We start from the raw sequence: 11479 nt of genomic DNA on the forward strand, positions 1-11479 counted from the left end.
ATCAGCTCTCTATTATGTAGTATTGCGAGTCCTGTGACTCAACCTACCTTAGAAATTCATCAACTTTCAGTTCCTGAAAAGTTGCAGCACAGAAAAACGGACCTTAACCACTGACTGACCCTTACTTTTATTTGTTTATTTTTTTGCCTTATAACTAAAAAATAACAGAATCTCATACAATTGTTCATACAATAAACAAAACACATTGGCATACCGTGCTTCAGTACACACTGACACACTGTTGACAGAAAGCCATCAAAAGAAAAAATATGCCACATTTTATCTTTCCTCCATTCCCTGACCCAAGTGTCTCGTGACAGTCCTTGATTCCTGTTCAGATAGCAGCTGCCCGGTCTGGCCTGGCTTCAGGCCCAGAAAGCTAATGGCTCTTCCTAACTTGCCACAGAGGGAAAACAACCTGGACAGCAGAGACGGCACTGTTACCGTTTCCCTTTGATAATCTCATTAAGACAGGGCGCCATGCTCTGCAAAGAACCACAACTGTCTGTCTGAGCGGAGGCCAGCTGGGCGATGAACTATGATCACAGCATCCAGACACACTTTGCAATCAGTTTTTGATTTGCCACTACTATCGATTTTAGAATGTGACATTATACTAAAACATACATTGCTGTTTATGTCATGGTGTAAAAACAATGAGGTTTTATGGCAAAGTACATTGTTATTAAAGGCTCACCCATTATGAGCTCACAATATAATCTCAACTGTCTGGAATTGATAATTATCATGGAAAATAAGGGGCCAGATTTATTCAAATGTAAAACAGATGTATTAATCACACATGTTATTTTATAATTTAATACATTTATAATCAAAGGTGCTATTCATTTACATAGTATCACACTAGATTCATATTTCAAATGTCTTAACATATACAATCATGGCATGTTGCATCTATTTGAAACTATAAAATGCATCTGGTCATTGATAACAAAGGCTACATCTTTAATCAGCAGATTTCCATTGACTTGGACCTTGAGTGGTTAAGGCCACCTGTGCGCCAATCGTCTGCCATTGCATTCTCTATCCTCGACATGAAAGACCGCTTCAGGGTTTGTTGAAAGTCATTACCAATAAACACGTAGAGAACAGGGTTTATGAAGCTGTTTGCTGCGGCCAGAGTGCTGCCCACCTTCAGGCCTGTCTGAATCACGTCCAGGCTGTATTTGCTGAGGTCAAACTCCAACAGAACAAAGGTGTGGTAGGGAACCCAGCAGATGAAAAAGGTCAAGATGAGCGCAGCCATCACCTTGTAAGGCTTCGTGGACTTGATGGTCAAACTTCTCAGCTTCACACAAAGCACCGAGCAGCAGAAGACAATGATCAGAAAAGGGATCACGAACCCGCAGATGAATCGACTCAGCGCCACTGCCTTGTGTCTAGAAAGCGACATGTAATCGGTGTAGCACTGTGTGACCGACCCATGGACCTTGGTCTGTCTGTAGACCAGTGCAGGCAGGGTCAGGACAGCAGAGAGGACCCACATGAGGACCACAACTCCGGACGCTTTCCGGACCGTCCGGTGGTTCTGTGACCACACAGGGAATGAGACCATTACACAGCGATCGGTGCTGATCAGAACCAGCAGGAAAACGCTGCTGTACATGTTGAGGAACAGGGCCGAGGAGGTGAGCTTGCACAAGGCCTGCCCAAAAGGCCAGTGCGAGGACAACACATAGACTATTTCCAAGGGCAGGCAGGCACAGAATAGGAAGTCTGAAATGGCCAGACTGGTGTACCAGGTGGTGTGGACCGTCCTTTTCATTTTCCACCCGGTGATCCAGATCACCATACCGTTTCCTCCAAGGCCAATAACAGATATAATAACATTGATTGCCACCAGAGTGTCAGCCAAGAAGGATTTGGTGCTGATGAAAGTCCCTAGTCCATCTGTGGAGGAGTTGTTATCGGTTCCATTGTCTGGAGTGTAATCTTCATAATCAGCATTATAGTCCACCAGTCCCTCCATGATAATTACTGCTCCTAAAGTATGAAACACAACTCACTGGTTTACAAACATAGAAACACATGAAACACAGCACAGTGCTAGTTAGAAAAGATCTCTGAGTACAACATATAAAACTAATTTACATTATAAAATTGTGCTGAGAGGACTCACCTTCAGTCAGTGTTATAGGAAGTGATCAGTGTAAAGTGTCATTGCAGAATGCCCCTCGCCTTGATTCAACTTCTCACTTCTGTTTCCTGGGCTGTGTCTGACTGACTTGACACTTACGAAATCAACAGAATACTCATCAGATTTGATATGTCATGGAACAACTGAGAAACTTTCCTTCTCTCATTTATTGACAACTAGATTGACTGAGAACATATTATATTTTAAGTACTAAAACGTTGCGTGCTTGTGAGTGAGAGTAGTTTGAGAAGCCCCAGCTGGTCGCATTAGAGGATGAAATCATTGAAAAAAATACTAAACTTAATTGTTTTTGAGGTTTTTAAGATAGTATTTCATGTTACAAGCTCTCTGTCCCTACAGCCTACAGTGCTTGCAACAGCATGATATGTAGACTGTGGTAGGGCTGTAGGACTAGTCTGTTGAAATTTCGTGTAGGGGATTTTTTACCCACCCCCACCACCCTACCCACACACCTGACCTTTTTCTATTTCGTCTGTGACATAATGTATACTGAATGCCTTGCTCTCCATTTTATAGAGGGGGTTCATCAGCATCATGGGCAGCACAAGCCATGACACACTGATGGGTGGTTTGCTTTGCTTCTTGTCCTTCAACATCTTTAATGGTGCAAGGCCCATCAACAGGCATATTATTATATATATTATATATTGAGGGCTTGGAGCCAAAGGGGTGTAAGTGCGTTATAGTAGATTTTACAGGAGAGCCGAAACAAATTTTGATCAAACTTGGATCAGCTGCCGTTACCACATACTAAGCACAACATTTTAACTTTTTGTGTTTAAGTTGAATTATATTTGTTAATTTTTTTAAGAATGGCAAAAGAGTGAAATACGCCTTTGTGGCACAAACATTGTCCCAATACAGCCATGCAGAATATGGGCGTATGTAAGTAAACAATTGTAAAGCACATTCATTTTAATACAAATCTAGCAATTACACATCAATCAACACTGAAATATAAAACAAGATCAGAATGAATATCTTTATCTTGAAGTAATGCTCAGCAACTTTTACCATGGCCTTTAAAATTGTAGGCCACATGGAACATATCAAATTGATTGATACATTTTTTCTGTTAAAAACTTTTAATAAACCTTTTTAATAAACCTCTATAGACATAAGAAATTACTTTTGATTCTAAACTACTACGTTTTTTTCTTTTACTAGTATAATACATTTTTGTATGTGTCACTTACTGATGTCACGTCACTTGTTGATGTGTCCTGGGACACATTCAAAGACTTGTAAAACTCCTCATAACACTGAGGGAGAACTTCAGCTACTAGCAGTCTTACTATCAGAGCTCATCTTGACCAGTTCACACTCCCAACATTATAAAATAACATTTTGAATCTATAGGCCTAAGTATTTCATGGGAATATTAACATATTTACATTCATCTAATATTGACCTAGAATATTACAGTAATTAGGATATGAATAGGATACTAAAAATGATGTGATCATGCTGCCATGCTAGCATTACTTAGGTCAGCATGCATTTTGAGCTGACCTAAGTGCTGTTATAATCCTCTACCCACAATGCTTGTTCAGTATCAAAAGTGGGGTTTTGCTTGGTGTCAAAAGTGCAGTTACGCCCTTTTGGCAGCAAATAAAACCTTACTTTTACTGTTACGGCTTTCAGTTTGTGTTTAATTAAAACTTATGGGTCATGATTTCAGTTGTGTCCTTTTGGCACTGAAAAGATCTCACTGAGACCTTTCAATAATTGAATTCACTCACACTAATCTGTTTATTTCTGCACATTTAATACGTCCATTCAGTGCCTTTTATCTATTTTCAATTTCAAATACTTTCATTGACGATTTTATTATTGCACGTGATTGCGCGTTATTCCTTATGTATGTATCTGTGTAGCCTACATAATAAACTTGAATTTGAGCATGCGCAGCTCTAGTTTAGCTCCACCCCTTCCCAACAAGCGATAGTGTAAGACGCTCGAGGCTGATCTCCAATTTCAGACTGCGTCATTACTTTGGTGAACATGGCGGGTACAGTTGTGAAGAAGTGCATCAGCCCTCTGCTTTTCCTGAACAGGAGGCTCTCTGCTCCGGAGTTCATCACCCAGTGCTGCTACCACAAGAAGGTAAACTCTACAAGACATCATGTTGTTGTATGTTTCCATACAGGCTATATAAGATAAGTGCACACTACTGTCAGTTTGCTAGCACGATGTCTGTTAACGTCATCATAACATTAGCTAATTGACAGCTTAATAACAATGTTATGAGTAGCTGACAGTGTCGCCGTTGGTTACCTTGCCTAGTTAGAGATGGAGCCGGTTAACCATAGTGAGCTAGCTTGATAGATAGATGGTTGAACAAATATACTCCATCATAACAAAGAAAGAGAGAGAGAGAGAGAGAGACTGTGATGGAGAGAGCAAGATAGTGACTTATGAAACGCCAGCATTTTAAAAACAGACGTTAACGTTATTTATTTAATGTTAGTTGGCAAGCTACAGATTTGAATAACGTCACTAATCTGTCCCTCAGCTGGTAGTGACACAGCTTTAATACTTGAACCACTTTCAACCTAATAAGCTTTGGGGTTGTCAGTATGGTATGCAATGTAGTGCTAGATTGGATGTAGTGCAGTTGGGAATGCTAGAAGTCTAGCTTCCTGCGTCATTAGGTATACATTTATTATCCTTGTGTAACAGTTTCATCCTCCTTGTAATCTCGAGTATCTAACACAATATTCATATTTAGAGGTTTGAGTGTCTGTCTGTGGTCTGACCACCTGATGCAATATGTAGTCAGAGGTTTGCTTGGGAGTCATAAAGACCCTCCCATCATGTTAAGTTATGTTATAAAAGCTTTTGGGAAAGCCTAGTGAGGCAGAGAAGAAATGTTAATCATGGACCATGTTGTAATCATCAGCATCAACTCCTGAGAGCTTGGTATTTATAAGGTTATATTTGGGTGGAGTGCAGTCTGACATAAGCAGCATCAAAGACTTGACATCCTGTCTGGCAAAACTGTTACGTACTTTCTATTTTTTTAAAACATTTATTGCCCCCCAAAATGGCACCCCACAATAGCATAAAGTAACATTAAAAGAGAATGAATATGTGGATATGTCAATTTTGTTAAAAAAAAAAAAAAAGAAGAAGAAAAAAGGTCAGATAGAAAAATATAATACTCATTTCACAAACTGCTAAGACTGTATAGACTAAGATCACTTTTGCATTTAACATCGTCCATTTTAGGAGATGGCCAGCATCTTGACGTAAGCTTAGCTCTTCAGTATTGTTTTCAGAATGACTCAGCAGGAATTTAGGCAGGAGGAGGATGCAGAAGACCGTGGACAATGAACCCCTGTCATAATCCGTTTATTTAAATTTCCCTTGTGTAAGGATGAAAATGCAGTTGTGTAACGGCAATGTACAACACCTCATGGCCCAATCTTTTTCATTCTTTTCTTGATGCCAGCAGAATGCAAAAAACAAAACAAAACATCCTATAATGCCGTTATCACTCAGCTTCACCACATTTATTCAGTATTACAGGATATTCTCAAGAACCGGAGCATGAAGTGGAGATGCTGTAATTCACTTAAATGCAATGATTAAGAAAGTACTTCCCTCCTATACTATCTCAAGGTGGTGGATCACTATGAGAACCCAAGAAATGTTGGTTCACTGGACAAAAACTCCAAGACAGTGGGGACCGGCTTGGTGGGCGCTCCGGCATGTGGAGATGTCATGAAGCTTCAGGTGCGTCTGTCACTACACCTGGATTCTGGCTTTTTTTACATGGTTTTTAACAAGTAGATTGTGCTAAGTATTGTGACAACGCAGTTTGTTGATGAATTTGTTTAGTAATGTTAAACGGCACTTCTGCTGTTGTTTTTTCAGGAAAAATACAGTGTGCTTTTCCTCAGTAATAGGAGCAGTTGTTTCAATCATTTGGTTCAAAAACAGAATGGTCATTTCTAGATTTTTGACATGGGAACATAATCTGCTGCTTGTAAAGCGATCTAAATTTAGATGACACTCCCCACCTCCTTAGACATTTCTGTTGAGTACAAATCTTAATCTGACAGATTGAGGTGGACGATGACGGGAAGATTGTGGATGCCAAGTTCAAGACATTTGGCTGCGGCTCTGCCATCGCCTCCAGCTCCCTGGTCACCGAGTGGGTGAAGGGCAAATCTGTGAGTAAACACACACACACACACACACACACACACACACACACACACACACACACACACACACACACACACACACACACACACAGACAACGCTTCCTCCTCTTCCTGTTATAGTCCTCTGTTTATTGCTCTCACATTCATTTCCTGTTGTTTTGAGAATCATTTCACTGCTCCGCTCACTTTTGTTTAACAGTATATCACTGAATGAAATGTGGTTAATGGAACTGTGTGCTTTTCTGTTCAGGTTGACGAAGCCTTGACGATCAAGAACACTGACATTGCCAAAGAGCTCAGTCTTCCCCCGGTGAAACTTCACTGCTCTAGTGAGTTATTTACAGTGAATATTTATGATAATGTCTGATAATCAGAAAGTTCCTGTTCTCATATGCATATATAGGCACAGTATCTATTCTGTTGTGTTCTATTCTATTCTATTCTATTCTATTCTTCTATTTATTGGGGACTGGACGGTTTACCCTTTTGTATTTCTATGTATTATTATGATTATGATTATGGCTATTATTATTATTCCTTCCCATGAATGAAGATGCACTACATTTTTCACACATGTCCAGTTCCATGCAAAATGACACCCACTACATTTTGGAGCTAATCCTCATGGTGGTCCTACAGCAATCAGTCAAATTTTAAAACTTTAAAAACCTGCTATAAATCAACATTACATCCTACAGACCTTTGTCACAGTGACTATGTCAATATGTGGCAAAACTCTGCTTCACTGCAACCTGTAGTCAATTTTGAGTTTATTCACTCTGTTTTTCTCAAAAACTGTGAAACTAATTAAACCTGATTGCATTTCTAATTCTCCCTCTCAGTGCTTGCAGAGGATGCGATCAAGGCGGCTCTGGCTGACTATCGTCTCAAGCAGCTGGACGGCCAGCAGGAGGCGATGGAGGCCAGAAATTAAACACAGCTCACTCTCATTCAGTTCCCGGACTTCCTTGTTCTGAGTCCTGGATCACCACCTCACTTTCCTGTATTATTATGAGGCACCCTTAATGTGTTGATGACATGTACTCCGTCAACCGCATATAGCACCGTGTTACACCAGGCCTCTGTAGCAGTAAGTGGTTCCCCAGCCCTGTTCCTTTAGCCTGTCACGTAAACGCACAATGTAAGCACTGATTGGGTGATGGGTACAAAGTGGAGCCTTATTTTCAACATATGAGATTTTGTTCTTTATACGATTTCTTGAATGCTGTGGTGGTGTTGGTATTGATCAAGGCGAAGGCTGTCTCAGTATCCTGTCCACACCCTAAGCACTGCTCGTTTGACATGCAATGCAGCAAAAGTGGTTTTAAACTACGAAAGGGTCCATTGACTTGATTGTTGTAATATTTTAGAAATGCTTCCTTGTCAACCTGCAATAAAACTAGCTTGAATCAAATTTTGTCTTTTTTTTCCCTGGAGTGCAATATTATTACTTTGAACAGCCTGCACAGTAAATGAAAATATTTCTGTTAACAATGTGTGAATTTTACTGCAATTGTCCACTAGATCTCACTAATTCAACACATTCCTTACTCGTATCTCAACCAAAATTAATCTTTGGAATGATTTTGCCAAAAAGTTTGCTGCCAGTTTATTTGTGTAATATTTACCACTTATGCCCAGCCCAGTTTGTCCATATTCATTGTCAGAAACTTTAAAGTATTGATCTGTAAAACTTGGTCAAAGCTTGATATGTTACACAAAAGTATGCAACATTATAGTCTTTGGGACATCATCACACAATGGTGATTGTAGCAGTTGTCCCTCGGCAGAAATCTTAAGGGAGTTGGACTGTAAATATTTCACAAACTGTTTCATTGGTATTTGACCAAAAACCATAGAATAAGAAATATTCTTTGTGCCAGATGCAAAGGATGTCACTCCATGATACATAAACAGTCTCACTTTGTCTTGATATACCCAGAGTAAAGCAACTTGGCTTGTCTAATACTTAACAGATTTCCACAGGTACAGTTTTTTCTGCAATGCCTCAGTGACGCAGCATTAAAACATCCTGAATAAAGGTTGCTCATAAAAAAAATAAAAAAAAATATCTGACCACAAGATCCAATTGGAATGTAGCATCATATTTGAGTCACCCTTGGGAAATTTGTACAAAGCCTTAAAAAGGTTTTTACTGGAAAGATTTCTGCTCATGGATTCAGAGTGGAACAAAATAAAGCAGATCACAGCGCTCAGAATAGTTAGAAGGCAGTTTTCTCCCCTGTGATCAGCTGAAGTTGAGTGGAGTCACTGTGAATGTGCTGCGACGAGGGCCTGTGGTCCTGCTGGGCCTGCTGGGCCTGTGAGGGACCCAGGCCAGACGAACCCTCCTGCTCTGGAGGGGTCAGAGGTTGCTCTGGGCCGCTGGCCGCTGCAGCTGCCTCACAGTCAGGAGGCGGACACACCTCCTTTTGCTCGAGGAGATTTGACAACTCCTTGTCTACAGTACTGGCATCTGGTTTGGGGCTATCCTCTGCTATCTTTTCACAGGGATCGTTTCCCTCTCCCACATCAGGAGATTTGTTTGCCGTCCGAAGGCTCTTGGCGGCCCTCATGATGTCCGCCTGGAGCTGCTTACGGGAGTCCACCGGCTCAGGTTCCTGGCCGCGAGGGGCTTTCTCTGGCACTTCATTAAAGGGCTTAGCACCTCCAGTCTTGTCCCTCTGGTCCACGTACATTTTTGAGGGGAAGGAGGAAGGGTAGTAGGCGTTGACTTTCCGCCTGCGGCTCATGAAGACTGCGCCACAGATAATAAGGAAGATAACGAGGAGGAGAGTGGCTCCGACGAGGATGAAGAGCAAGTTCTTCTGCAGAAAGTTCACGACCTGATTCAGGAAGACTGTATTCATGTGGGAGTGGCCGCCAGGTGTGGTTTGGTACTCAGAGGAAAGGCCGCCGGTGGCCGGTGTCGACGGGGACGGGGCCAAGTTACTCGGCTCTTCCCCATCTGCACTTCCCTCCAGTGAAACCTGGAGGGGCAGGGGTGTGGCCAAGCTGCTGCTGATGCAAAATACCACAGACAGACCAATCGGATGAAGCGCCATCAGGAGCATCATGTCCCACAGGATCTGCAAATAACAGTGTATTTCATTACTGAGTGGTTAGTGCTGTGTGTGATGGTGGTTTACACAGATGTTGAGAAGCAAGCATGACCTTATACTAGATCCATTTGGGATTTGGACACAACATTTAGTAAATACATTTGCCTATAAACTACTTAAAACCTCCAATATTGTATAAAAATATCTCACAATGAATGTGTTTGCCTACATATAAGTTCTCTGAATTATAACAGTAATTTCATCACTCCCCCATTTGTGCAAGCCCTGCTGAAAGTTAAATAGACTGGCTTCATTCTAACTGTTCCCTTAAATGAATGACTCAGCCCTTTTCCCCAAATTATATTTGGACGAAAGCGGTCTACTGAACAATCATGCTGTAGCAGATGTCCACCTACTGCACCAGAGACAAAGAGACAACTGCTTCTTAAAAACACAGAAGACATCGGTATAGAGTTATACACTGCTTTAGTTTTGCAGAAGTTATTCTTTAGGATCACTATCAGCACTTTGCTTGGTCTGTGTCTAAACCGCTATCGCTGACACACTTTAATCTTTCTTCTGCTCCATCTGTGTGCAAGCTGGGCCACATGAAACTCTGCACAGCGCTCATCTGGAAAGGGGGATGGGAGTTTATTTAGAATTAATCACCCACTCACCCGAGACTATACGTACAATGTTACACACGCCTGTGCAGTCAGACACATGAACATACACACATCAGGCAGACACACACACACAAACACGCCCACATGTGCAATGAATCCCCATCATGAAGGATTTACTTTTTACTCAGCGAGCTGCTTTATTGTTATACTATTGTCTTTGGTTCTACTAGTATTTATTTATTTTGCTATTATACTACTGTCTTTTGTTCAGTGAGCCTCCTGACAGTCTAAAATTACATACAGTACTGAGAAACATAAGTGTAACTTCCCACACTGAAAGGGATTTTTGAGAATGGAAAATAGAACCATGACCTAGTTTTTGCCCACTTCAAGGTCTAGAATTGACACTAAACATTGTCATCGACTTTTGAGTGAGCTGTTTTCACTTCCTGAGGCTAGATGCTGGTCTGAAGGCATCACAATGCTGTCACATCAGCCTGACAGCTTCTGCGTTGTCATGTGAGACAACATGATGTCCAGCAAAATCAATGTGTTATGCTTGAGAGTGTAACATTCAATGGAAAAAATATGCCATAAGAAAAACTGTTTGCAAAAGTCAAAATATTTTACTCACCATTAACTATAGTGGCCACACGCGAAAGAAGAGTCTCCTATGGAATTGTGTCTGATGGAGGATGAGTAACAAAACAGCCTGAGAAAGTGAACTGAGAGCGAGCAAGAAAGGCGACCACCCGATGAACCACGCCACTTCTACAGTTTCAGATTTCAGGCTGGAGGTTTCTCTGGATGGTGCAAAAAGAAGTTGTTAGCCATGAGGACAAATCCCTCCTTCTCCCTCTCCTGTGTTCTCCTCCCCCTCTCTGCCTTTCTGTTTCCCAGAGAGTGGCTGGGCTCAGACTGCGGCCTGCACACAGATTGTTCTTGTTAGGTAGGAGTTTATAATGTGCTGTGGGGGCAGGGGGCTCACTTCTGCTCTCCTGTGTCTGGATGTGCAAGGCCAGAGACAATACATAGGCAGCAGAATGAAACAACACTATTTGATTACTTTTTTTTCTTTTTTATCACTAGAGAACCAACACAGACCAATAACTCAAATGTGTGTGAGTGTGTGTACTCCCTCTGTGTTTGTGTGACTTTGTGCGTGGCCCTTAGACACATCATGGTCATTTCTGTAACTTCTTAACACTTTCTCATATTTCTTTTCCTCATCACACATTCACATCTAACATATTTCTGCAGGGAGGAATTCCCAACCTTGTACCTCTCAGCCTCTGACGCTGATGACTTACAGCAGACCTGCCGGGTCAAAACAAAACAGAGTCAGGCAGGTCATAAGAGTGACCAGCTAACACAGGAAGGGGTTAATGTTTCCTGTGTGGACGTAACACCCATGATAGCCAAAAGAAGGGGGATGGAGAA

General features: G+C 41.5%; 2 protein-coding genes across 3 annotated transcripts; both read right to left on the minus strand.

The window, feature by feature from the left end:
- Positions 1-2213, minus strand: LOC139645038 (chemerin-like receptor 1). Of its 2 annotated transcripts, none has more exons than XM_071520616.1 (2): positions 2141-2213; positions 1-2004 (listed from the first exon to the last, which is right to left on the minus strand). In XM_071520616.1, exon 2 carries the CDS (start codon positions 1988-1990, stop codon positions 971-973), a length of 1020 nt encoding a protein of 339 aa, XP_071376717.1. In that variant the 5' UTR covers positions 1991-2004; positions 2141-2213; the 3' UTR covers positions 1-970. The 2 variants fall into 2 exon arrangements, with proteins under 2 accessions (XP_071376717.1, XP_071376718.1); XM_071520617.1 differs by having other exon boundaries at positions 2-2026; positions 2141-2182.
- A 6282-nt stretch (positions 2214-8495) lies between these two features.
- On the minus strand, positions 8496-10815 carry tmem119b (transmembrane protein 119b). The gene is made up of 2 exons (XM_071520608.1): positions 10674-10815; positions 8496-9440 (listed from the first exon to the last, which is right to left on the minus strand). The coding sequence occupies exons 1-2, from the start codon at positions 10674-10676 to the stop codon at positions 8574-8576; spliced, it is 870 nt and encodes a 289-aa protein (XP_071376709.1). The 5' UTR covers positions 10677-10815; the 3' UTR covers positions 8496-8573.
- Between the last annotated feature and the right edge of the window lie 664 nt (positions 10816-11479).

Source organism: Centroberyx affinis, unplaced genomic scaffold (assembly GCF_046629955.1).
Source record: "Centroberyx affinis isolate AG114_WGS23_722 - 3 ecotype Tasmania unplaced genomic scaffold, CSIRO-AGI_Caff_v1 ptg000813l_1, whole genome shotgun sequence".
NCBI classification, from domain to species: Eukaryota; Metazoa; Chordata; class Actinopteri; order Beryciformes; family Berycidae; genus Centroberyx; species Centroberyx affinis.

What these genes read in the sequence shown, in the direction of transcription:
- LOC139645038 (XM_071520616.1), bottom strand. Translation starts at nt 1,990, where the DNA reads ATGGAGGGACTGGTGGACTATAATGCTGATTATGAAGATTACACTCCA.